Source organism: Hydra vulgaris, chromosome 09, assembly GCF_038396675.1.
Source record: "Hydra vulgaris chromosome 09, alternate assembly HydraT2T_AEP".
NCBI classification, from domain to species: Eukaryota; Metazoa; Cnidaria; class Hydrozoa; order Anthoathecata; family Hydridae; genus Hydra; species Hydra vulgaris.
In genome coordinates this window covers 59072181-59099000 of record NC_088928.1, presented here as the reverse complement: position 1 = coordinate 59099000, position 26820 = coordinate 59072181, and the positions used below count along the sequence as shown (strand labels likewise).

The following is a 26820-nucleotide window of genomic DNA, read 5'->3' as shown; positions in this document are numbered from 1 at the left end:
AGTAGGAAGCACATTTGTCAACAGGAAGACTCAAGATTTCTACCCAAGGGCCATCACGAAGAAAATCATGGAAAGTGTCTCAGTTAATTTAAGGTAGTTGTAAGAAGTGCGATGATAAGGGGATTTAGATGATGAAGAAGAATGAGTTAATAGTTTTAGAGAGATCAAACTATGATCAGAAGCACCTAAGGGTGAATGTGGAGAAACTGAGTACTGACTAGGATCAGAAACAAGAAATAAGTCGAGTAGTGAAGGTAAATGATTCAGGTTGTCTGGAAAGCGAGTTGGAAAGTTGACTGTTTGAGTTAGGGATTGAAAAAGGCAAAAGTTGTGGGTTTTAGTGCCTGCATAGTCACTGACACCAGAGCCAAGTCATTCAGAGTGGTGAGCATTAAAGTCACCGACAACAACTATATTAGCTGATGGATAAAGAGAGAGGGCTCAGTCAATATGATCAGAAGTAACATCAAAACGAGTGCAGTCTTGAGATGAAGGAGAGCGATATAGAACAAAGAGAAAGGCGATAGAGTGAAGTGGTGCTAAACAAAAGCAAATAAAAGAATAGTCTGTGGATTCAAACCTAGTTTCATGACAAATGGATGAATTCTTACGAATGTAAATGCTTATGCCAAGCATGCGACTATTTGAGTCTTTACGAATTAAAGGAAGATAACCATCAACACTAAGATCACAAGATGAGAATGCTGAACTTAAATTAGTCTTACAAGGAGCAAGTAGGTCTGGTGAACTTTGCAAGAGATAAAACTCAACAGAAGAAAAGTTTCTTCGAAGACCATGAATATTAGTGAATGATAGATTTAGAGAACTTGGTGATGATGATTGTTTTTTGTGTTTTATAGTTTTTGGTACTTTATTCATTTTTAAATTTGTTAAAGAACTTGACTCAAAGCATAGATAGTACTCAGTACACTGTTTAATAGCCTAAATATTTGCCTCATTACTGTTAATAAACCCTAAGTTATAACAATGTGGCCTTGGCAATGTACACCAAAAGTACAAACAGGGACACCATCCATGAGCAACATGGCACTGTTAATACTTTGATCTTTTTCAACTGTTGATGGAATCAGCCTCTCTGAGAGCTACTACAGAGTTCGGGAAACCTGACTACCAGCCGGCCTCAGAACTATAAAACTGAGTTTTAGAGTTGCAGCCTCATTAGGAGAAAATAGAATGAGTTGCCTAGTTATAAAAACAGAGACACAAGCAAAAACCATGCATTGAGTCAAGAAGATCCAGCATTCAACATTCTACACTGGAAACAATATATTTAAAATACATTTGCGCCAACCCGATTGATGAAAAAGGGGTGCGAGGCTTGTCAACAAATAGAATCTGTTTCTCCTTACAAGGTAGAAGGACGTAAAGCAGATTGTACTGGATTACATGTTACCAGTAGCATGATGACTTTACCTGATAAGTGTTGACAAGTCACCTGACAAGTGTTGTGACCAATGACTTGACAAGTAACTTGACAGGTGTTGACAATACCTGACAAAATTCAGTTACAAAACCTTGGTCAAGTACACAAAGACGGGGTTAAGGAAGTAATGTTAAGAAAAAGAGAAAGATCTATTAGAACAATTCAGAAAGAGTTGTCTTTGTAGGTAAAGCATAATTAAGAAGAACCAGATTACCTACACTAAACAAACGCATTATCAAAAGACAGTATGTTACTGGTAATTTCAGGGAAGCTGGGTTTTTTTGGACCTTACTACATCAGTTTTCTAATGATATCTCAAGTTGGACTGGTTTTAACCACCTAATTACACCTAAAAGGATATCAGAAGATATCCCCATTGTTAGCTATTTTTCTGTTATTAACTTATTGCCTACAAACTTGAGCACAGTGTTTGAAGTTCTGCTCCAGTCCAAAGCTAAAGTTGAGAATCTTGGTCTCTCAGAAACTGTTGTAATGTTGTAATGATGTTGCAATGGATCAAGCTTTATATGCAAAGGAGGTGGAAATTCTGATGAACCCTAGTCATATTGATCTTAAAAGATTCATTGTCCTCCGAATGGGTGCATTTCACATATCTTGTATTTTTCTAACTGTTATTGGCAAAAGATTTAATGATGCTGGATTACAAGACTGGATAATTGAAGCTAATACAGCCAGTGATTTTTTTTCTTCCTAAATTTTATTTATATTGTATTGCGAAGCAAATATTCCAGCAGATTTTTTTTGATGAAAGAAGGTTGAAGTACTAAAGATTATTAAGTATTTTAAAGGGAAAGCAATATAATCATGCCATTCGAATTTATCAATATCTGTATAATGCACTAACCCAGCTGAGGATAAAACATTTTGAAAGTTGGTTAGTTAAAAACAATCTTTCCTTATTGAATCACTTCTCTTTCTCACCTGAATTTATTAACTGTTTAAAGGAGGTAAATATGTTTGCCTTAATATGCTTGCCTTAATATGCTTCATGTCTGTGAATTTAATGTTGATGTTAAAATTATGCTTTGATTATTTCTAGGCGAATAATGACAATTTGAAATCCTTGTTTGATGATGATTTTTTCAAAACTTTAGATGATTACTCAGATGTGTTAAAAGATTTTGGTATTTCTGGATTAACTTCCTCTTTTTGGTTTTTCTTTATCAAAATTTTTTATTTTATTTGCTCCATTCAACAAAATTTGGTAACTGGACTCTTTATTTGGAGGCAACACACCAAATGCTACCATGGTTTTTTGCATATGATTGTCCAAATTATTCTTGCTTCTTAACTTTCTATTGGACCAAAATGATGCAACTTCCTAAAACTCATCCAAATAATTATCAACAGTTTATGTAAACTTGCACTCCAAAAATATTTTGTTTGGATTTCAACAAATTTTAGTTTTAAAAATAGCTTCAAATTAAATCTTGATAATTTATTATCTTTTTGAAAACAGGTATGGAAACTTCTCCTTAAGAAACACAAGCGGTACATTTAACAAAGTTCCATCTGACCAATCCATTGAACTAACTATCAATCACGATCAAAAATGCCAAGGGGGAATAAAAGGTTATAGTACGTCTGAAAGAACCATTCAACGCTGGGTGCTTACAAGTCATACTGTTTCAAAATCTATTTCAATTTTGAAAAATGACTTGGGAATCACAACCAAAAAACAAATACCAAAAGCTCATAAACCATCAAGAAAAGATTTCAACAACGGATGTGTAGAGAGAGCTTTGATACTAATGACAAATTGGGGTCCTTTTGAGCAAAGAGATTCTTTGGTGAATATTTGTTCTGGAATAAAAGCACTTGATGAATTAAAAGAATATTGAACGCACAATCTATCAGGGAAGCAGAGTTCCAAAGGTTCTTTAGAGAGCGCATTCAATCTTCAACAGTTTCTATATGGCAATATTGGCATTTCTACCGAAAGACGGATTCTTGATAAAAATCTTATTGCCTTAAAGTTAGGTACTGATTGTTGCAAAGCTTTTCTTGCTCTTCCTGCATTTAGCGGGAACGATTACACAAGTGCATTTTACGGGATAGGTAAGTCAAAGTTCTTCAAACTAATGAAACAGTCTGAAGAGTCCAAGTCGATTTTTTCCAAAGTTGGTGACTCTTTTACCTTTGATGTAACCCATTTCGACCAAATAGAAAAGTTTATATGTCAATTATATGGTTGAAATGCAATAATACAAACGAAGGAAGATACCTAAAGTATATTGCTAAGAAAGAGCCACTGGAACCCCAAAAGCTTCCAGCTTCTAGGAATGCTTTTATGTGTCATTGCAAGAGATTTTTGTACATAACAGCAATTGTCAAACAATCACTTGAGGCAAATCTTGATATTCTGAAACTCCATGGATATGGACAGCAAGAAATTGGGAATCAACTTGAAGTTGAATGGATGCTCATTCCACCAGGTCCAGAAGATGTTTTGCAGTTAATTTCATGTGCATAAAAAGTAAAAATGTGAAACACAGATTTGTCTTGTCGATCACATAGATTGACTTGTATGGATTTGTGCAACTGTTCGTCTTGTGGAAACACAAATGATTGGGACAACACTTTAACAGAATATTATTTGACTTATTCCGATTCAAGTTCAGGATTTTCTGATATCATCAGTACCAAATAAGGGCCCAAATTTGACCCTTTAAGCTCATTCAGAAAAGCACGTAAAGTTTTTCTCATTCAAGACATCAACCTTAAACTATTTAATTAGTTTTTGTAATGTCCACTTCATTTCCAAGAAGGAATTCCATTTCAGGCAGACAATAATCTAGCTATACTTTTAAATCTAGTTATAATTTATTTTAGTCAAATAAATCTAGCTAATAGCAAGCCATACTAAATTATATGCAGCTTGGTAATAGTCTAATATCAAGATGCATAAAAAGCCTTTTCTTGACAAAAGACATCATAATAGATCCTGATTGAAACCCCAGTTACCTCAGTCTAAATTTCAAAAATTCAAAAAAACAAATTTCACATCATGTTTAGGTTTGATTAGTTTTTTTTTTGTAAGCTGGAAGTTACAGTAACTACAGTATTTTGTAAAAATTAATTGTGAAAAAAATTATTTAGAATAGGGATAATTTTAATAATTTAATTACTTTAATACTGTACCTAATTTCAGTAGTGCATTTTTAATACTGTAGTTAATTTCAATATTGCATTTTGAAATTAGTAAAGTAGTGAAAAAGTAAGGAAGGAAGAGTGAACTTACATGAACATGAAACGTGAAGCGTGATGCTATTAAGCGTGATGCTCTGTGATTAAACTGTTAGGATTTCTTGAAGCATCTAAATAACTAATTTAAAAAAAAATTAATTTCGATGTCTCAATCCAAGTTAATCATATTTTAGATGTTTTATGGAGCTTTTGTCTTTATATTGGGATTTTTTGATGATTTTCTGGGATAGCCTTTTAAATGTTCATATTTCAAAATTTTATTGCTTAATGAAATGCTATAATTCTTTTGAAAAATGTGGTATAATGGGAATAATCAGTGGGGTAAGTTATTAGTTTGTTACTATTTGTATAAAGTAAATTATATTTTACTTAAATAGCAACAAACTGATTTATTCAAACTGACATAAATTTGTTCCCTCAAAAAGTTGTTTGAAAAATTGTTTGAAAGATTTCAGCTATTATTTCTAATAAAACATTTAAAATTACAAATAGCTATTAATATATCAAAAAATGGTGGTGAACTATGATCAGAAAAACAGTCTTTTTTTTATTATTATTAATAAAAAAAGCTTCAGTCATAAAACGGAAACAAATGAAAAAGAAAAATATTAAAGTGCATTATTTACAAAAGACATGAAATGGAAAGAGCATGCTACAACAATAACTAATAATTTAACCATAGTAACCATACTTTAAAATCAATCAGTTTATAAGTAACAACAATAATTGATAAATGTTTATAAAGGATCAGCTTATCTGTGTATGATTGTTTTCCATAAATGTCCTGTTAAAAGTATATATATAACAATAAAAGTACTTTTTTTAAAGCAGTTAAAAATTGTTAAAGTTAATTTTTTCAAGAAAACTTAGAAATTTCATTAGTATGTTAAGTAAATTAACAAGTTTATGAAGTAACTATGATCAAAGTAATGGTCCTCAGTGATAAAAGAAGTTCTAGAGATACAAGAAGACATCTATGAAATTTGCATGTCTGGTAAATAATGTAAGTTGTAAAACAGTGAATAGTTTCTTGTTGGAGCAGAAACTAAAGCCATACAGACCCAAGAAAAAGCCAAGACTCATGGAAAAAATGATACATTTAATCATTAATTTAAATTTCCATTACATCTTTGATAGTAATGATTTTTTGATTTCTTCAAGGATTATCTTTTTCCGGATATATCTGGAATCCTGGATATTTCTTACAACTTTTAGTTTTTCCGGATTTCCAAAAAGTTTTCCGTAAATACAAATTTAAATATATTTTTACAATATATATGTTTTTAAACTTTTTCAGTCCATTACCCATACAAAAAAGAAATGAATTTTCAAAAAAATTGAGTAAACAAAACTTTATTAAGACAAATATGAGGGAAATAAAAATAAAAAAATTATGATTTCAAATAATTTCTTGTATGAGTTTAAAATTATATTTTTTTGATATTATTTTATTGTAATATAGAAGAAAAGAATACCTCTAACTTCTTGTAGGGATTAACATAAAGCAATATTTTTTTTGTCAAACTCTATTGACTGAGTATAAGTTAACTTAAGCTAAATTAAAAAACCTATTTCTATCTACCCAAAATTGCTTTTTTTTTTAACGATAATAGAAATCTGTGCATTAAGTTTTGATGATGCTGTTTTGTAGACTTAAAATTGTTTGTTGTTTTAAATGATCAAGATTATTTAAAAGATATTTATAAGAGCTTGTTGTAAATAGTTTTTTACTTTTCTAAATACCATTCAATCTGTTTTTCTTTTTTATTTATGTTATTAATTATGTCATTTTCATCTAACTTGATTTCTTCAAGCTCCTCTTTGAGATTTTTTTCAATTACAGAAATGTGCATAGCCATAAAAAATATTTCATCAGTACCATCTGTAGTATCAATATGTAAAAATAGTCCAAAGCTATTAGAGTTGTAAGAATTAATTTATCCTAACAGCTTATTTTGACCATATTTTTATCAAAGATTTGTTATTGTGGCCAAAAGAAATCAAAGACATTAGTTAAATCAATAAAAAAGAATCAACAAGTTTTCTTTTGTTAACAAATTTTTTTATAAAATTTTTTCATAAAGCAATTGCTAATTCAGTGCAACTCAAATTGAGATTCAAATTTTAGTAATATATTTTCCTTTAAGTATTCTAATCATTGAAAGTGAACAGTTCACTCCAAAAAAATTTATCAATTGATAACTATTTAGGTCAGGTATTACTTCTTAGTTATAAATAGGAATTGTTACATTGTTCTTTTTCATTCACTTGGGATGACGCTACTTAATAAAATTATCTTTGTGGGATTCTGTCTAAATGCGTTTTTGCTAGATTTTTAAGTTGTTTTTCTCCATTCTTTTGAGTTGTTTCAGAAACACAATCTTAATCTACAAACTATTTTTAATTTAAACCAAGAAAAATGATGATGTCATAATAGCTATTGCCAAAAAATACTTTAAACAACAACAACATCAAGATATTTATTTTCCTCAAAATTTACAAACATATAATTACAATAATATATTAATAATAATAATTTTCTATTTTAGTTCTAGTTTAATATTCAATAATAGTAATAATAATAATAGTAATAATAATAATAATAACAATAATAACAATAATAATAATGATTATAATAATAAGAATATCCTTAATATTATAAATAATAAAATATCAAAATATCATTATTAAGAATAAAATAGAGAAATGGTTGACAAGGAAGGAATCACTCATGCAGAAACCTGATCAAAGGAGTGATGCCAAATAATTATATTAATAATATTAATTTAAAAAATAATAATAACAATAATAATAAAAATAACAATAATAACTTTATTCATTAATAGAGCAAAAGTAACAGCAAAAATAATAGTATTTATAAAAATTATAATAGTAATAGTAATAATAGCAGTAATGAAAAAAAATTATAATAATGATAAAAACAATAAAGTTTCTATAAAATTAGTAAGAAGAAAAAGAAAAATTAGAAAACTAAAAGAAGTTAATAATGATAAAAAATTAAAACGAATTTTTTTTAGAATTTATTTAAATTTATTTTGTTTTAAATAAAGAAATAAAGATAAATTATTTTAAGTTTTAATTTTTCAAACTCACTTGCAATCCACACAAGACTTTGATTCCATTCACTGATGCACTGATGCATTGATGTGTAATTAAATACTTAGCATACCTCAAAGGTTTATAGGGAGATACATTTAGTTTTTTATTAGCATGTTTCTAGTTAAATGTGAATGTATAAATCGAGTTTCAGTGAAGAAGGTTGTAATAGAGGAAGGTAAATTTTTATTAAGGGTGTCAAAAACAAAAAGAAAATTAGGAGATCTAACTAGTGCTGACAAGGTAGGAATTTTAAGTTTTTTGAAGAAGTTTAAAGTTTCTGTATTATGGAGAATACAGGTTCTTAAAGGTAGTTTTATCAACATAATGGCGAATTATTGAAAGCATGCCATTAGCTCGATTAAGTTTTTTACAGAGTGCATCTATATGAAAATTCTATAAGTGGTTCAAATCTATAAAAGTACCAAGATATTTAACAATGTGTGTTGGATGTAAACATCTATTTTTAATTTTAATTTTAGTTATATGATTGTTGTATAAAAGTTTTTGTCTTGGAGATGAAATAAATATTAGTTCAGTTTTTTCCAAGTTCAGAGAAATTAAGTTTGCATTTAGCCAATGAACTAAACCTTTTAGATCTAAGTTTATATTTTTACACAAGGAATGATGAGGCTTGTTAATATGCAAGATATTAGTATCATCAGCAAACAAATAGACTGATGAGAAGTGGATAGAATTATTTAGATCGTTAATATAAATCAAAAACAATAAAGGGCCAAGAACAGAACCCTGGGGAACACTACAAACTGTAAGTCCATCACGCTACTTTTCTAAGTGCATTGATGAAAGTTTTTTCAAAACAACAAATGTCATCCACAAATCTTTTTATTTTATTTTATTATAAATCTTTTTTAAACTTGTCTTACAACAATCAAAAGAAAAAAAAATTTTTTTTTTGCGTTTTGAAAAACCAACAACTTTGGTTAATGAATAGTGCTATTATCCTAATGAATAGTACTACTCGCTTAAAGAATTGTAATATTTGCTTAATGAATAGTACTATTTGTCAAGCGAATAATACTTTTTTTTCAAATAATACATTTAATTCATAAATAAAACTCAATATTACAATTTATTCAGAATATTTACAACTTTAATAGAAACATTTAGGTATTATAACTTGAGTATTGATATTATTATTGATGATATTATTGGTATTAAGTATTAAAATTTTAAAATGATATTATAACTTTATGTAATGTAGCATTTAATTTATGTTTTAATTTTTTTTTCTAGAGGATATTTTCAACAAATTTGATGATCATGGCAGGGATATTGATATTTTTAGTAAACAGTTTAAAATTACGCTAGACTTAGTTTGTCTAACACAGCCAAGTGAACCTGAGGAAGGGGATGAATGGGAAACTCCTTACGATGTTTTAAATAGAAGAAATTCTTCCGATAGCTTTTACTCACTAGAGTCACAAGAATATCATTCTCGTGCTAGGAAAAGATTGCTAACTGAAATTTCCAAAGATGAAAGGTTTTTAATTTAATATATTATAATATCATAATGTATATGCATATATATATATATATATATATATATATATATATATATATATATATATATATATATATATATATATATATATATATATATATATATATATATATATATATATATATAATTATGTAGTAATTGTGTAAATATTTCTTGTTAAAGAGTGCTCAATACCAAAGTAGAGCAATATATAGTAAAAAAAAACTAAATAATTATAACACTCGATTTATTTAAAACATTACTCAAAGTTTCACACAAATAGCAATCATTAGATGTTACAAATCTCAAAAAAACAACGACAAAAAAAATATATATTAAAAATACAGTGGAGTGTCTTCTTTGATGACATTAAAGTCATTCATCATATATTTGAAAAAACTTTTAAAGATCGTCTTTACTAGCACAATAATTTCTTTCGTTATGAAAGTGGGTCAAACTCTACTGAACTTTCTAAATTTGTGTGGAGTTTTAAAAAGAAAGGTTTAAATCCTGTCCTTTCGAGGAAAATTTTAGACCAGGCTGAACCGTTTAAACCTGGTGGTAAGTCATGTAATTTATGCTTGATGGAAAAATATCATATAATTTCATCCCCATTGCCTTTACTAAATAAGTAAAACGAACTTGCGTCTAAGTGTTGCCATGAAAACAAATATATGATGAATAACTTTAATGTCATCAAAGAAGACACTCCACTGTATTTTTAATATATATATTTTTTGTCGTTGTTTCTTTGAGATTTGTAACATCTGATGATCGCTATTTGCGTGAAACTCTGAGTATTGTTTTAAATAAATCAAGTGTTATAATTATTTAGTTTTTTTTAATATATATATATATATATATATATATATATATATATATATATATATATATATATATATTTATACTATAGTATATATATGCTATAGTATAGATATTAATTCATTTTTTTTGTTAACATATTTCCATATGGTTATTTTACAAAAAGAAAAAAAATGAAAAGTAAAATAAGATTAACGGTAACTATTATTTAACAGTGTTGTATGTACATAAGTATGTGTATATATACATGTATGTATGTACATATGTATGTTTATACATATATATATATATATATATATATATATATATATATATATATATATATATATATATATATATATATATATATATATATATGTATATATGTATGCACACCTATGCTTAAAATAAATATTTCAAGATATATATACAATTTTTTTTTATTTACGAAGGTCATTCCATGCCAAGTGGAGCAAAAGTCCTTCAAGGACCTTCTCACGTTTTGCTAAAATTTTATGATTTTGTACATATATATGAAAAAAGCATGCTTTGTAAATTTTAGACCATTAGCTATTATGGTTGTTAAGAAAACATAATTTAAGTAGTGGGCTATTTTGCATAAAATTTCACTCTACAAGCAAAGGTTTTTTTCATTGTTTTTAACAGCAATAACTTTTGAACAAGTTGGTTTTATACTCTAACTATTTTAGGATAGCAAGTATGCTACTGATATTTGAAAGAACAAAAAAATTAAAATTTTGCATCTTAGCTATTTCCTAAAGTTAGCATTTTTGTTTTAGAATTTAAATTTTTGTGATTTTAAAGAGCTTTATCTTAAAAACTAGTTTAAAATTAATGCATATCAAACAATGCCTGTTGATCTACATGTAGTGGATAAATATAAAAAAAAATCAGTTGGTTAAAGAGCTGCATTCAAAAGTTATAGGTCATCAAAATGAGCCGGATCAAAAAAAATCCCAGGTGCAAAGCATCTGTTACCTGGTGATGAAATGATGGCACACTTTTTCTTACAATTTTTTATACGCATCAATCCAAAAATGTTAATTATTTAAAACAAAAAAAATTAATGGGCACTTATTTATTATCTCAAAAAATAGTCTCTAAAAGTCAGGTAAAAGTCATAAAAGTCATGTTTTTGGTTAATTTTTTTTTTTTTTTGAAAAAAATTTTTCATTGAATTTTATATTTCTGATATTTCAATCTAAAAAGTATTAATAAAACCAAATAAATTGTTGTTTTTTAGAACTAATTAACAATGAGTAGTATGCCTGAGCTCTCTCTTTGCTGTATTGATTCTTTGCCAAGATCATATGCCAAAGATATATGCCAAAGATCAAATGCCAGAGATCAGAGTTTGGCAAATTTGAAACCGCTTCAAGTAAAAGTTTTTTAAAAACAAAGATTTAGATATTATGATTCAAATCAAGTCAAAATTTGACAAAATATTGTCAAAATTTAAAAAAATCACACTTCTTACACTCCAGATTGAGTGTAAAAAGTGTGAGTTTTTTTGAAGTGAGAGTTGATCAATAGATAAATGTTTGAAGTGAGACTTAGTCAAAACCTTCTCCAAAATCAGGTAGAAAACTAAGCAAAGAGGTTATTACAAAGTTTGTTCAATCTATCAATGCAATGAATATTTAAGGGTTTGTCCAGGAAATATAGAGTTTATGTTAGTTAAAGTAGATGATATAAAGCAACATATCCAAAAACATCTTAAGGTCCAGTCTAAAAGAGGAAGATTTTATAATATTGACTTAAAAGAAACCAATAAATTAAATTATTATTTAAGAAATCCATTTTTTTTGAATTTAAATAATTTTGTTTATTGTCTTAATAACTAAAAAAATGTCAAATTTCAAGATAAACAAATATTTCAAAGTATTTAGTGTCATACGTTTTGTATTTAAAACTTTTGTTTTTTTCATCGCTTCAATTTACAAATTGCAAAACACTTTTTGTTTAATTTTCATTTTGAAAAATTGTGTTATAAAGTAGAAGGGGGGGGGGGGTTAAGTTTCTACCTATTAGGGTTATAAAGTTATAAACATTGATCTTTTTAATTATCATTTTGTAACAAATAACATTATTTAATGCAATTATTTGTTTCCTTTAACTTCAGAGTTTTAAAAAGACAAAAAAAATAATTTAAATTTGTTTTTATGGAAAATTTAGTTGACTTCTAGAGACTATCTTTTGAGATTATAAATAAGTGCCCATTAAGTTTTTTGATTTTTATTAATTGCAATTTTTCGATTGATGCATATATGAAATTTTAAGAAAAAATGTGCATCATTTCATTACCAGATAACAGATGCTTTGCATCAGGTATCAATTTAAAAAAAATTTTGATCTGGCTCATTTTGATGATCTATAACTTTTGAATGCAGCTCTTTATTTAATTGATTTTTTTTTTATATTTATCCACCACATGTAGAAAAGGTAATTTAATTTGTATTAAATTTGTAACTAGTTTTTAAGATAAAGTTCTTTAAAATCATAAAAAAATTAAATTCTAAAACAAAAATATCAACCTTAGCCTGTCATTATGGAAAAAGCTAAGATGCCAGGTTTTAAGTTTTTTGTTCATTCAAGTCTCCCTAGCATACTTGCTATCTTAAAATAGTTATAGTATAAAACCAACTTGTTCAAAAGTTGTTGTTATTAAAAAAATGAAAAAATCCTTTGCTTTTAGAGTGGAATTTCATGCAAAACAGCCCACTACTTAAATAGTCTTTTCTCAAGAACCATATTGAATATAGATCTGAAATTTTCAAAACATGCTTTTTTCATATATATGTATACCTCATAAAAATTTGCTCCATTTGGCATGGAATGACCCACTGATAATAATAAAACTGCCTACTTTTGCAACTATAACTATATATATTATATTTTAATATATTATAACTCTTATTTGAGCAATTTCATGTGAAAACATCCAGGGAATGCAACCAGAAGTCTCAGATTTTGCTGATTTTTACACTACTCAAAGGTTCTAATAAGTTATGAAGATTCCCAAAAATTTTTTATCTTGTTCCAAATGGTATGAAAGATATTTAAACTTTGCCTTAAACCAAAAAAAATTTGCCATTTAAAAAAATGGTTTTGGTCTTTGTTTCTGTTCTTTGTACAATGGGAAGCTGAAAATGTATACACTTACATATTTTAAGGCAAAGAATCTAACAAAACAACTTAAAATATTTAACATTAGTTAACATAACACTTGTAATTTTGACCTTTATCGCAATTTTACTGGGGTAATTTTAATTACAAATATGTTGATGTAGCTCTTTTTTTTTTCTTTTTTTTTCCAGATGGAATAATTTAATATAAATATTTCTGAATAATTTAATAGAAATATTTCTGAATAATTTAATAGAGTTGTTACAAAGAATTGAAGAGTGGTCTTTTCTTAAACAGAAAAAACAAACATGGTCAAATTTACTTAAATTTGTTACTTAAAAAACAAGAATTATGAAAATCAAAGGAAAAAAAAAGGTGGTACTCTTGAGTGCTTAATTCACAGAAGTTGATGTTTAATAGTTTTCGGAAACTTTTCCCACCCACCCTGAGCTTATTAAGATCCTCTTCTTCTGTTTATTAAATTTTACTTGTTATGAACAATGAAACTGTATCTCAAATCTAAAAACAATTTCAGTAATTATTTTCTAAATTTTCACACCGGTTTAGGTCTTAAAAATTAGAAAATATAAACTCATTTATAGGAAAAGAAAAACTCCTTCTTTTAAAATTTCCCATTCTTTTTTTTTTCCCCTCCTTTTTAAAAAAAATTCCTATCCACCCTTTTATTCCTACCCCACATTGTGTTAAGCAATTGAGGAAACTTGGCATTAACGAAATAAAACAGCTTTGACCAAATTAAATTGCTCCTTAAGTTGTGGTGACTTTATTTTTAAAAGAAGGGATGGGAAAAAAAAAAAAAAAAGGAAATTTTAAAAGAAGGAGTTTTTCTTTTCCTATAAATGAGTTTATATTTTCTAATTTTTAAGATCTAAAAATTGAATTTTATCTGTATTGAAGTTCACCAGCCATTGCGAGCCCCATGGGTTCGCAATGGCTGGTGAACTTCAATACAGACAAATGAGTGATGGGTGATGGGTGATAGACAAATGGGTGATGAGTGATGGGTGAACTTTTCATCAATATCATCTCTGGATTCCACTAGTTGCGTTCTACCTGATGTTACCTACAAACAGGTTGATCCATTGCTTGACATTCGTATCACTCCAGCTTCTGTATCTAAAGTGATTTCCTGCTTAGACTCTTCTACAGCTTGTGGCCCGGACAACATACCTGATATTGTCTTGCAGAAGTGTTCTCTGAAGCTGTCATCTGTACTCTCAAAACTATTCAACAAGTGTTTATCAGAGTCTTGTTTTCCAGCCTGCTGGAAAGCAGCATCTGTTATCCCTATCTTCAAAAATTCTGGAGAGCGATCTGATTTGTCTAACTACTGTCCCATTAGTCTTCTTCCTATCATAAGCAAGGTTTTTGATTCTATAATTAACAAACACTTAATTTCTCATCTTGAATCTAATAACTTACTTTCTGACCATCAATATGGATTTCGATCTTCTTGTTCTACACCTGATTTGCTAACAGTAATAACCAATAGGTTTTATTGTGCATTAGATAAAGGTGGAGAGGTTAGATAAACGTTAAGACCATCGCTCTTGACATTTCAAAAGCTTTTGATAAAGTTTGGCATGCTGGTCTTCTCCATAAGCTTTCTTCTTATGGTGTATCTGGCAACATCTTTAAGATTATTGAATCCTTCCTTTCCAATCGTAGTATAAAAGTTGTCCTCGATAGACAGCACTCTTCTTCTTATTCTGTAACTTCAGGGGTTCTTCAAGGTTCTATCCGTGGCCCTATACTCTTTTTAATTTACATTAACGATCTTCCTTTGTTCGCTGATGATACTACCATTTATTTTTGTTGTGATAAGAAACCAACACTCTCTGATTGCTTGGAAGGGGCATTTGAGCTTGAAAAGGATCTCACTTCTGCTACAACATGGGGTTCGCAATTGCTGGTGAACTTTAATACAGATAAAATTCAGTTTTTTTCAGTTAATTGTTATTGCAATAAGTTAGATCTTTCTATATTTAAAAACGGTGATGTACTCAATGAGTCATTTACTCTTCATCTTACTTGGAAACCATATATCAAGTCAGTTGCAAAGTTTGCATCTGCTAAGGTTGCATCTTTTTATCAAGCTCAATACTTTTTTACTCCAGATTCTATTCTCTATTTCTATAAATCTCAAATCCGGCCTTGTATGGAATACTGTTGCCATATCTGGGCCGGATCTTCTAATGATGCCCTTTTTCTTTTAGAAAAGGTGCACAAATGCATTGTAAACATTGTCGGAACTGCTCTTGCAACCTACCTCCCACCATTATCACATTGTCGTGATGTTGCTTCTTTTTCTCTTTTCTACAAATACTATAATTGGGCACTGCTCTAAAAAGTTAACATCTCTGCCATTTACTAAAAATCATTATTGTGTTACTCATCATTCAGTTAAGTCTCATCTTTTTACTGTAACTGTTTCTAAGTGCTCCAAAAGTTCTAATTTGCCTAGTTTTTTTTTTCTCTAACATATAATTTGCAATCTTTAAAGTTGTAATATTAAAATATAGTTTCAGTTCACTGATTCCAGGAAGGAAAAAAAAAGATTAAAAGCTAGAAGAAAAGGATTTAATGATAAATTGAAATAAAAGAAAACATTAGATTCAGATTTGCATCAACAGATAAAGTTTACATAATACAATGAGCACTAGAAAAAGTTGGAAAAAAAATTTATAATAACTTTTATTAAAATAATTAGGTTTGGTTTATGGTCATCATTAGATTTATGGTCATTATATTGTAGATGTAATATAATATAGTATACAAAGTTGCAAAAGTATTTTAAATGTTTTTTGTACCTAAAGTTTCAAAATGATATTTTTAAGGGTCAAATTTTTTATATTTTTTGTTGTTGCAGACTTTTTTTTACAAAAAACTGTTGTCATGGAACCTACTTTATTGAATTTATTCAAGAGAGTAAACTAAAAATGGTTTAAATAAGATTTTTTAGAAAAAAACATTTTATAAATCTTTTTATAAATTTATAATTTACCACCTTAACTTTGAAACTTGTTTTTTATTTGTTTTTTTTTCCTAATATTTTTTTATAACCATTATTATAAAATATTGTTAATATATGTTAATATATTTTTTTTATAAAAAAATATTTTTTTGAATAGTATAGATTTATGTTTTAGTTATATGAAACATAATGATGGCTTGGATGGACTTACTCGTGACCAAAAAAATGCAGTTAGTAATGTTATTGAAGAAATTAACTGGTTGTTAAAAGATGAAATTGCTTCAGCACTCCGAACACATGGGCCTGTTGTTGAAACTAGCTTAGATATTGTTGCTGAGCATGTTCGAAATTCCCCCAATGTTGAAAATTGCAAATTTGAAAAGCGTTATTTTAAGTTTGTCACAGGTATTGAAACAGTTAGTGATCTTTCTTCATCTTTATTTATTTATGAACTTGAAAGTGTCAATCTTGATGGTTACATTTTAAAGCGAGTTGGCAAATATTATTGTGTTGTTGTTGAAAACATTGAATGCGAAAATAAAAAAGTTGAAGATGACATAAAACAATACAATTTTCAACACAGAAACAAAGGTCACAGAAGAAGTCAATCAGATGTTACAAATAGTTTTCAAAGCTCCATAAAAAGGAAGCAGACTTCTACAAATGAATTTATTATGTCAAGAAGTTTTAGCGATTCCACTATTTTTCTTGACACCTTGCACCCAGTTGATTTATATAAGCATGTTGATCCATCTTCAGATAAATATCTTAAGCAAGTAAACAATGATAGTGTTTCAAAAATCCAGTCAATGCAAAGTTTAATATCATCAGATGATTTATCTGCTCGATTGTTTAATGAAAAAAAAAATTTGTTGGAACCAAATCAAACATCTCAAAGTGAGTTTTACACTTCATTTTAGTTTTTTTAATAGTGTTTATTGTTTTTTTTTTTTTTTTTTAAATTTTAAAACAATTTAAATTATGCAGAAAAAAGTTATGCAAAACCTTAACTTTTTTTTATTGGAAGACTATGAGTCACTGCTCTTTTATAGAGGTTTTAAGTTGAAGCTATTTTTACTTCAGATTTTTTTAACCACTCTTTCGAGCAGGTTGACATGAAATAGAAACCGTTGAAAATGAATTAAAAACCGCATCTTTTTTCATTATTTGACCATTTTTCTAAATAGTTAAAACCTTCAAAAAATGAGGGGTCCTAAACTTTATGTGGCTGTATCTTTTGAGCATCAAAATATATTTTGATAAAATTTTAGCCTAATTACAATTTATGATGGGATTCAAGATAATATTTTATTTCTTTTCAAAAATTACTTTCCCTCAACCAGGAGGATGCAGGGGGTGTTTTTCAAGGGTATTTCTACTTTTGTTTGCAAATCATATGGTTTGTGCTTGAAATTGAAGTTAATTTTATTTAGAGACTAATTACAAATGATCTAATATCAAACTAATGGCATAAACACTATAATTTAGACAAATTAGTCTCAATAAATTACATCAATTGTCTGATAATTTGTTTAAATCAAACAATTTGTTAGAGTATTGATTTATAAAATTTAAAAAATCTAATACAGAAAATACTAAATAAAAACGTTTTTGTACAAAATGAGTCTGCAAAAAGCAAGATCTCATTCAGAAAATAGGAGATGGATATGTTTCTGTTGTGTCGATAAAGACAAAAAATGTCTATCTATGGAGAAGAATGATTCATTGATTCATCTGATCGAAGACTTTGTGGAACCTGGATTCAATCTGAGCCTAAGTTCTCATCCGTCTGGAATATGCGGATGCTGCAAGACAAACTTATATTTAAAACAGAAAGGTAAAGCTATCAGTAAAGCTGTGGAGACTTCCTGGATAAATAGTCATGATCAAGTTAAAAAGTTGGGAAGAACTAAACAAAAAGATGGCAACTGTAGTTGTGCTATTTGCTGCCTAGGGCAGTGTACCAAAAGTAGTTCATTTTGCTCAGAATGCTGTCAAATTGTTGGTCCTTGTATTTAACATCCTTGCAGCAAAAATAAAAGTGTTCAAAATCTTCACGACTTAATTACTTCAAAGAATCAAAATATCGCTGACAGAGTTGTTTTTTGTATGCTAAAAAAAATATCTGTTGTTGGTGATAGTAAAAAAATAAAACTTGCAACAGTAGGAAAAGCTCTTCCTGTTAAAGTAAACAGAGACCGATCATCTTTAAGGCATATAAGAAGTGAAACAATCATGAACTTGAAGATAAACCATGATCTTCCAAATTGTGCAGTGTTAAGAATAATGAAGGAGATAAGAAAAGATATTGGACAATCTGGAATACAGGAAAACACCTATGCTGAAGTTACGAACAGGTCACGCTACTTAAATAAGTTTTGCGATGTGATAAAATGTCAGCTTAAGATAATAAAAACTTTTTTGAAAAAGATATTGTTTATTGTACTGACCTATATATGCTCATAAATGAAATTTGTTCCTACAAAAAAATGGGTGTTTTTAATTCTGTTGTACATGTTGATATTGATGGAAGGAAGGGATCTCTAAAGATTGTCATGAATGTATTTAACCCATCAGTATTAGATTTTCAACCAAAAAACCAGAAGTACACCGGGGTCAACAAAGTGACTTTTTTAGGCATAGTTCGAAACGTAGAAGAGAATCATCACAATCTGAAAACACTTTTCCAACTCCTTCAACTCAATCAATTGAAGTTTACCTTGGCTTCTGACCTCAAATTGATCAACATCATCATTGGATCATCAGTAAGTATCATATTTCATTTTTATTTTATATTTTAAGTAAGCAATACCTATAAGTTATTTTCTATAATCAAGGGTCACAGTGGAAAATACTTGTGTTGCTATTGTGATGGGCTGATAGATGAAAAAGGAGTTCAAAGGACTTTCAAAATACCAATTTGATAACAAACCTGGTATACAGATGCAATATTATAAAAATGTTACTTATCCATGTCTGTTGGATGAGAAATTGACTGAAGAAATTATCAACATAATTCCACCACCATAATATCATATTTATGAACACCATGTTAGTAAAGTTATTGATCTCCTCTTCAGTAATAAAAATCTGAAAGAGTTTGTTGAAAAGAAACGGTTATCAGGCATGGCTTTAATGGTGGTGGTTTTGATGCACCTAACTGTTCCAAAGTTTTAAGATCATTGGATGAAATGACACTTTATTCTCCAATTGAATATCTGAAATGTATTGAAACCCTGATGAGGTTTAAAGAAGGTACTTTATTGCTTTATAAATTTTTTTTAACACTTCTTAGAATGTTTTTAATTCAATTAGTACAGATAAGGGACTATTGAGCTACCAGTCTAAATAAAATTAGGAGACATGAATATGTTAATACTATTATTTTCAGCAAGTTATTATTTGGTTAAATTTCGTTTCATTTAGTAGCTGAATGCTGTTTTGGAATGAAACTTGATATATCCTACAAAGAAATAAATAGACAAGTTTGTGGAGTCCATGCTTCACTTAAAAGTGTATGTCCATGATGTATTCGCAACGAAGATTTCACTTGGATGGAAATTTCACATAATCAGGTTTCATCTCAAGGAGTATCTCAATAGGCAGAAAATCCCGCTCGGTATTACATCAGAACAAACTGAAGTAGTGCATAAAAAATTAAACAAGACACTGAGAAGGTTTGTTGTATCTGAGAAAAATGTCCATCACCGTGAAAAGCTAAAAGCTATGGTTGTTGAATACAGTTCAACGAGATTGTAAGAAGATTTTTCAAGAATACATTTAGATTGAAAAAATGCCTGTTTCTTTTTCGTTTTTGTAACATATTATAATTTTTAAAATACTGTTAATGGCATTTAATTTGCCTGATTTTGTTATCAGAGATTTATTCATGTTTTGTGTGTGTCATTAGAGATGAAAAATTTGTTGCATTACTAATAGATTTTTGACAAAAAGATAGTTGCAACTATTATTTTGCTAATATTCATTAAAATGATAATTTTTTTGCTAAAAATCACAGCAGTCACATCCCCCCCCCCCTCGTTGAGGGAAAGTAATTTTTGAAAAAAAAAAAGTTCTATATCTTGAATTCAAACATAAATTGTAATTATGTTTCAAATTTTATCAAAATATATTTTGATGCTCAAAAGATACAGCCACATAAAGTTTAGAACCCTTCATTTTTTACTCCTAATTTCTATCTCTATAAATCATTTAACCTTTCTTATATGGAATACTGCTGAATAAGCTGTAATTTGGGTTGGTTTTTTTTGTTATGCTGGTTCTCCTCTTAAAAAAGGTACAAAAATGCATTATAAATGTATGTGGACCTGCACTATTTGACAAGATTGAACAATTGTCCCTTGGTTGCAAGGTTGCGTTTCTTTCTCTTTTCTACAAGTACAATCATGGTTGCTGCTCAAACAAGCTCTCTAATTTTATTAACCAAAATTCATTTCCACTTGACTTATTTTTTGCTAAAATTGCATCCTTCTACTGTATCTGTCCTTATGCTCTATCTTATGCTCTAAACACATTTATTCATCACTTTTCTTTTAACATTTAACACTTCAAAGCTTTTAATCTTTTTTGCTTGTTTGCTTTGCTTACTGTTTAGGCAAATGAAAGTTCTTGTATCCTTCCTTACCAAATATAGTATGAAAGTTGTCCTCAATGGACAGCACTCTTCTTCATTTCCTGTATCTTCAAGGGCTCCTCAAGGTCCTTGCCCTTATACTTGCCCAATCCTTGGCCCTATTCTTTACATTAACAATCTCCCAGAACTTCTCACATCTAAGGTGGCATTGTTCGCTAATGATACTGCTATTTATTCTTGTCTTGAGAAGCAAAAACTCTTGTCTTGACAAAAAGTATTTGATTTTTGATTGCCCAGAACAATTCTAATCTGACCACTTTTTTGTAACAGCTTTGGGCTTGCAATGGCTTTTAACTCCAACAAAACTCAGTTATTTACTGCTAACAACTATCACAATATTGTTGACATTCCTATATAGACAAATAACAAACCTCAGACAAGGTTCAAAAGCACATTGTAAATGTAGTTGGACCTGCTTTATCTGCCAAGCTTGAGCCAATCTCCAATCATTGTAATCATTGCATCTCTTTCTTTTTTCTACAAATACTATTATTGCCATTGTTTAATCAACCAAAACTGATTGTTACTTGGTTTGTCTTTCAGCAAAGTCGTATCTTTTTACTGTACCTGTGTCAGTATTTAATGAATAGCCAATGTATGCATAAATTTATAACACTTAAAATGTTATAAATTATTTCCTAGTCCAGGCTATGAACCCCTGCTAAATCTTATAATTTTACCAGGGCTGCACTGGGGCATGGTTTGTAAAAATTCCTACATTTAGCCAGGACCCTGGTCACTACTATGTGTAGGTGTGTGTGTGTGTCTGTGTGTGTGTGTGTGTGTGTGTGTGTGTGTGTGTGTATATATATATACACACACTCACATACAATCTGTATATGTGTGTGTAAATATACATACACGCATATACAGATTTTTATTTACAATAGAACATTTTTTAGTTGATGATGAAAGTTGTGAAGAGTTCTGCGAGACAAAGCTTGATGATCTGGAAGAGGATCTGCAACCCTCACCTGATTTTTGGTTATTTATACATAATTGTGAGGAATCAGTGAATATTTATTTGCACAGAAGGTATTATTCACATTATTTTGTCACAATTAAAGTTATACTTTTATTGAAATATATAAATTTATTTTAGACGATGTGAACATACTCGAAACATTTTTCATCAGACTACCATTTACAATAGATTACTTGAAACTCTTGATCATATTTGTAAAGTTGTCAATCAGGTTTTTTTTTTTTTAATTTTTATAATTTAAGAATAATATTTAGTTTTAGGAAATAAGTATCATCAAATATTTTGCAACAGTTAAATTTAGTTTATTTCAATATATACAATTTCATATAAAAGTAAGTCCCCCCTGTACCGCCTTCAGAATTAAAAGGTCTTATCTTTATTAGGAAAGTCCAGTTCCTTCAAATGCTTTTTTCTTGAGTTTTATTTTCGGTCAATTCATGACCTAATTCTGAGTAATAATTTTCTGGTATAACTTTTGCACAAATCTTGGAGATAGTTCTGGTCTCCATCAGCGATCACCTAAAGTAAATTGTTATTAGGCTTGGTCAAGAAGCAGGTGCAATCGTACTTGAATCCTGACCACACATAATATTTAGTTGCAGCAACTTGACCATGGCTTTTAGATGTTTTGAGAACATTCAAATTTATGTATGTTTCTGTGTATGTCTTAAAAATTGAGTTTCAATATACTTTAAGAATTAACTTTGTAACATGCTTTAAGAATTAACTTTGTAACGTTAATCTTTTGTTATCAAATGCTTCTATATTAGGAGTCATCCATAAATTACATCTGCTCTAAGAGTGAGAGAGGAGGGGGTTAGTTATTTTTTGATGACTCATACGGGACTTGTTACTAAAGTGTTACAATGTTGTGATGAGGGGGTCAAAAATGGTCAAAAATTGCATGACATAGTTTAGGGACAACTCCTTAGCAAAATGTTTTTAAAAACCAAGCAACAATTTACTTTTATTGATTGTTTACAAAAAAAAAAAATTTTTTTTTAATTATATAAAGTTTAACAAATTATATGAATATAGATTAATTTTTTTTTATTTAAATTATACTTTAATAATAAAAAATTAATCTATATTCATATAGTTTGCTAAACTTTATATAATTTTTAATGTCTTTAATTATTATGTAAAGTTTAAATTTTTAAAACAATTTGTATGATTTTATAAAAACAATGCTTTCAACAATTATTGCATTTTTAATGAATTTTTATTAAATTAAAAAATGTTTTTATTAACAATCACTCAAGTTGATAAAACTAATAATCAAATAAACATACAGTAACTTACAGGCAAAGATACATATATACTACCAAAATTAATACAAGTTGAGGAAAAAAGTAGATAAGAATATAATAAAATTTTTTTTTTTGATATACAGATTTTTCGCAACTTTGTTCAGTCAGTATGTTAAGGAAGTACTTTATAATTTGCACAAGAAACACTGAAAATTTTTAAATTTATTTTTCAAATATCTTTGCTAAACTTTACTGTTTTTATCAATGCACAGGAATGCATAGGAAAGCGAGAAAACTAATTGCTATTTATTTTTTCAAAAAATATTTTTTTCTTAATAAGTTTTTCATGTAAAAAAAATGAAACGATGCTCCAAAATCTTGTGGGCTAGTGCATAGTTAATTTACTGAACTTTTTTAACGAAATTTTTAGGAGCCTATTTAAAACTTTTGTTTAAGTTTTTTAATACATTTTTTTAAACAGAGCAGTCGTTATGTTCATTATCTCTAGTAACTCGTTTTAACATTGGAAATTGGGCATTATAATAGAAACAATTTCAGACATGCAACAAAAGCGGTAAATACATTTATTAAAGAAACTATGCTATTCTTTTATTTAACTTATTCTGTCATTACAAAATTTATTAATCAAAAGATATTTTTTACAAATAAATAACATTTTATTTTCTTATTTTCCTATAATATAAGTATTGAGAAAAAATGTCAAATATAGCAAAAATATTTTTAAAAGCATAAAGACATAAAAATGAATAAACGTAATAAACGAATAAACTTAAGAAAAAAAATTAACATGATTTCTTATAGTTCTAGCCTACATAGAAAATAAGTTATATGGACTGATAAAAATCGTGAATAAATTACATATTAAAACATTCAATTGTTGTTAAATTGTTATAAAAAATGTTTTTTTTCAACAATAGCTTTAGAAAAAAAGAATACAACAGTTGTATAAAAATTTTATGTAAATTTTTTTTCTTCTTTAATTTACTTTTTTTTAATTATTAAATTTTCTAGTTTATTTAATTTAACTTGATATTTCATTACAATTTTTTTTTTTCTTAGTAGATAAGTTTAGCTTTTTGCCGCAAATTATTGAAACGCTTTATAAGTTAAAAGATGCCATCTGCCATGATCAGTTTATCTAAAAAATTACTTACATCTGGACAAACAAGGCGTGCGACCGCATGCGCTTCCAGGTAAGGCTTGACATAGTGAATTGACATAGTGAGTAAATGAAAACCTTGCCAGAGGTTCAACAAAACACAAATATATAAAGTGAATTATGGATGAACCAAAACCATTCCAGAGGTCCAGAGACCACTGTCCCATCAGAGGTTGCTGGGTAAGACTTATCAAGCCTTCAAAAATTAATAAATAAAAAAATTCATAATATACTCAAACGTAAAAAAGAAAGAATAAATTAAAAACAATAAAAATGTTTCTGCATTTTGTGTCATTTTGTGGAATTTCAGAACTTTCATGCTACTAATGGAAGTCTCATGGGAGTTGAAAAGTAACAATAGCTAACAAACACATGCAACTATAAAAACTAAAGAGCTGATAATTTTGTTAAACGATGGTGATCTTAAACTTTGGCACATCTGCAGATTATTTATATTTAACTCCTTTACAAATTGCTTTATTTTGAAGAAATTTTTAATTGTTTAACAATTACATTGACTTTAAAGTAATAAGTTGTAAGTTGTCAAATGAAGAAGATTAATGAATACTTTTCAAGGAAAGAAAAGCAAATGAAAAGCACAAGATTCTGTTGAAAATCAAACAGAGATCAGAAACATAATGATTATAGTCCAATCATTCATGGAATTTGCCTATGGATCTTCACAAAAGTCATTCTATTAATTCACTTTTGAAAATCATTCTGATAATTCAGACAAAAATAAGTTAAAAGCAGCCGGTTATCTGGAATCATAAGTTTGACTCATTTTATTAATTGGAATTTTGCGCATGATCTTCACAATGATTGAGGATGCCAAAACAGCATTTCAAGGTAAGTTTTTTTATTTTTAACATCTTCACTTTTAACAAGGCTGCAAGCAACCACAATTAGAATTGGAAGTTACTGAATGAGAAAAAATGAAATTTATAGAGCAAGATAATGATTGATAGATAGCTCAAATAATTGCAAATTGTATGAATCAGAAAAACAAGATGAAGGAAGCATATTCCAAAAAACCGATGTTTGAGGGAAAAAACTGGATGAATAAGAATTTTTGAGCACTTAGCAGTCACAGTAAAGGATGAGACTTGATTGAATGACGAGTAACATGAGATGAATTTTAGTAGATGGCACAAGAGACTATAGCTCTTTAGAGCTATGCCCATTATAGTATTTATAGCCGAAGCAATTGCCTCATTACTATTAATAAACCCTAAGCCGTAACAAAGGGCTCCAAATGCGACCTCAGTCATGCACACCAAAGTAGGAACAAACACCATCCTTGCGCAACATGGCAACTTTTAATACTCTGATATTTTACAGCTGTTGATGGAATCAACCTTTCTGAGAGCTGCCACAGAGTTCGGAAAACCTGACTACCAGCCAGCCTCAGAGCCATAGAACTGAGTTTTATTGCTATACCCTCTTTAGGAGATAATAGAATGAGTTACCTAGTTATAAAAACAAAAACACAAGCAAAAACCCATGCATTGAGTCAAAAAGATTCAGCATTTAACATCCTAAACTGGAAACAATGTATTATAAATATATCTGCGCCTGCCTAATAGATGAAGAAGGGGTGCAAGGCTGGTCAACAGATAGAATTTGTTTACCCCTTAAGTCTTTGCTTAGGGGGTCTTCTACAAGGCAGTAGCTGGATGCATTTAATGTCTGCTTAAGTTGAGTATTTTTATCAAGACACCATCTCTAGCCTTTACTCAACCAAAAGCTTTAAGGCAGGGAGTGTTTTAAGTTGGAGTTGGCTTCTCTTAGCCTTTGCCTAAAAATGGCAACAGTACATGAAGCAGGTTGTACTAGGTTATATACTACCAGAAGCAGGATAAGCTGACCTGACATGTTTGATTTTAATGTAATATTTTAGGATAATTTCAATAATAAACTTTTATTGAAAAACATTTTAAGCAAGCAGCTCAATAATTGCAAAGCAAAAAATACCAATAACATGCTAAAGAAGGTGTTAAAATTTTATCAATTAAAATTTTGCACATAATATTCACAATAATTGAGGATGCCAATTAGTACTTCAAGGTAAATAGTTTTTTGAATATTGTTTTTTTTTAAATATAATATTTTAAAAAAATTACAATAATAAACTTTTATTAAAAAATATTTGAGGCATGCAGCTCAATATTTGCAAAGCAAAAAATACCAATAACCCACTAAAGGAGGCATTAAATTAAGCCTGAAGTGATATTCAGTTTAAAGTCTTATGTGATGTGGTTGTTATAGCAGCAGAATGTATTGTACTTGACAAACCGAAGATATCATGGAAACGTAAGATTACATCACAATTTACTGGAAGTGGAGTTCCATACTTTGCTAGAACTTCAGAGGATCAATACCAGTAGCTTTACTATGCATCTCTGGATTGCATTATAATGGGATTTGAGATCCGATTTGAACCAACAGAGACCACTGAGCATTTAGCAAATGTTGTCAAAAAATGAATGTCTAAAACTGCAATAAATTTTTGGAT

General features: G+C 28.7%; 1 protein-coding gene across 1 annotated transcript in view; it reads left to right on the top strand.

Annotated features, from left to right (window-relative positions):
• The window catches only part of LOC100199152 (KICSTOR complex protein SZT2), a 225030-nt gene that overhangs the window by 101221 nt on the left and 96989 nt on the right, over positions 1-26820 (top strand). Inside the window, exons 30-33 of the mRNA XM_065806194.1 lie at positions 9047-9293; positions 16412-17133; positions 21793-21925; positions 21993-22086. Of these exons, the coding sequence (XP_065662266.1) occupies positions 9047-9293; positions 16412-17133; positions 21793-21925; positions 21993-22086 (1196 nt within the window). The remainder of the gene's footprint in view (positions 1-9046; positions 9294-16411; positions 17134-21792; positions 21926-21992; positions 22087-26820) is intronic.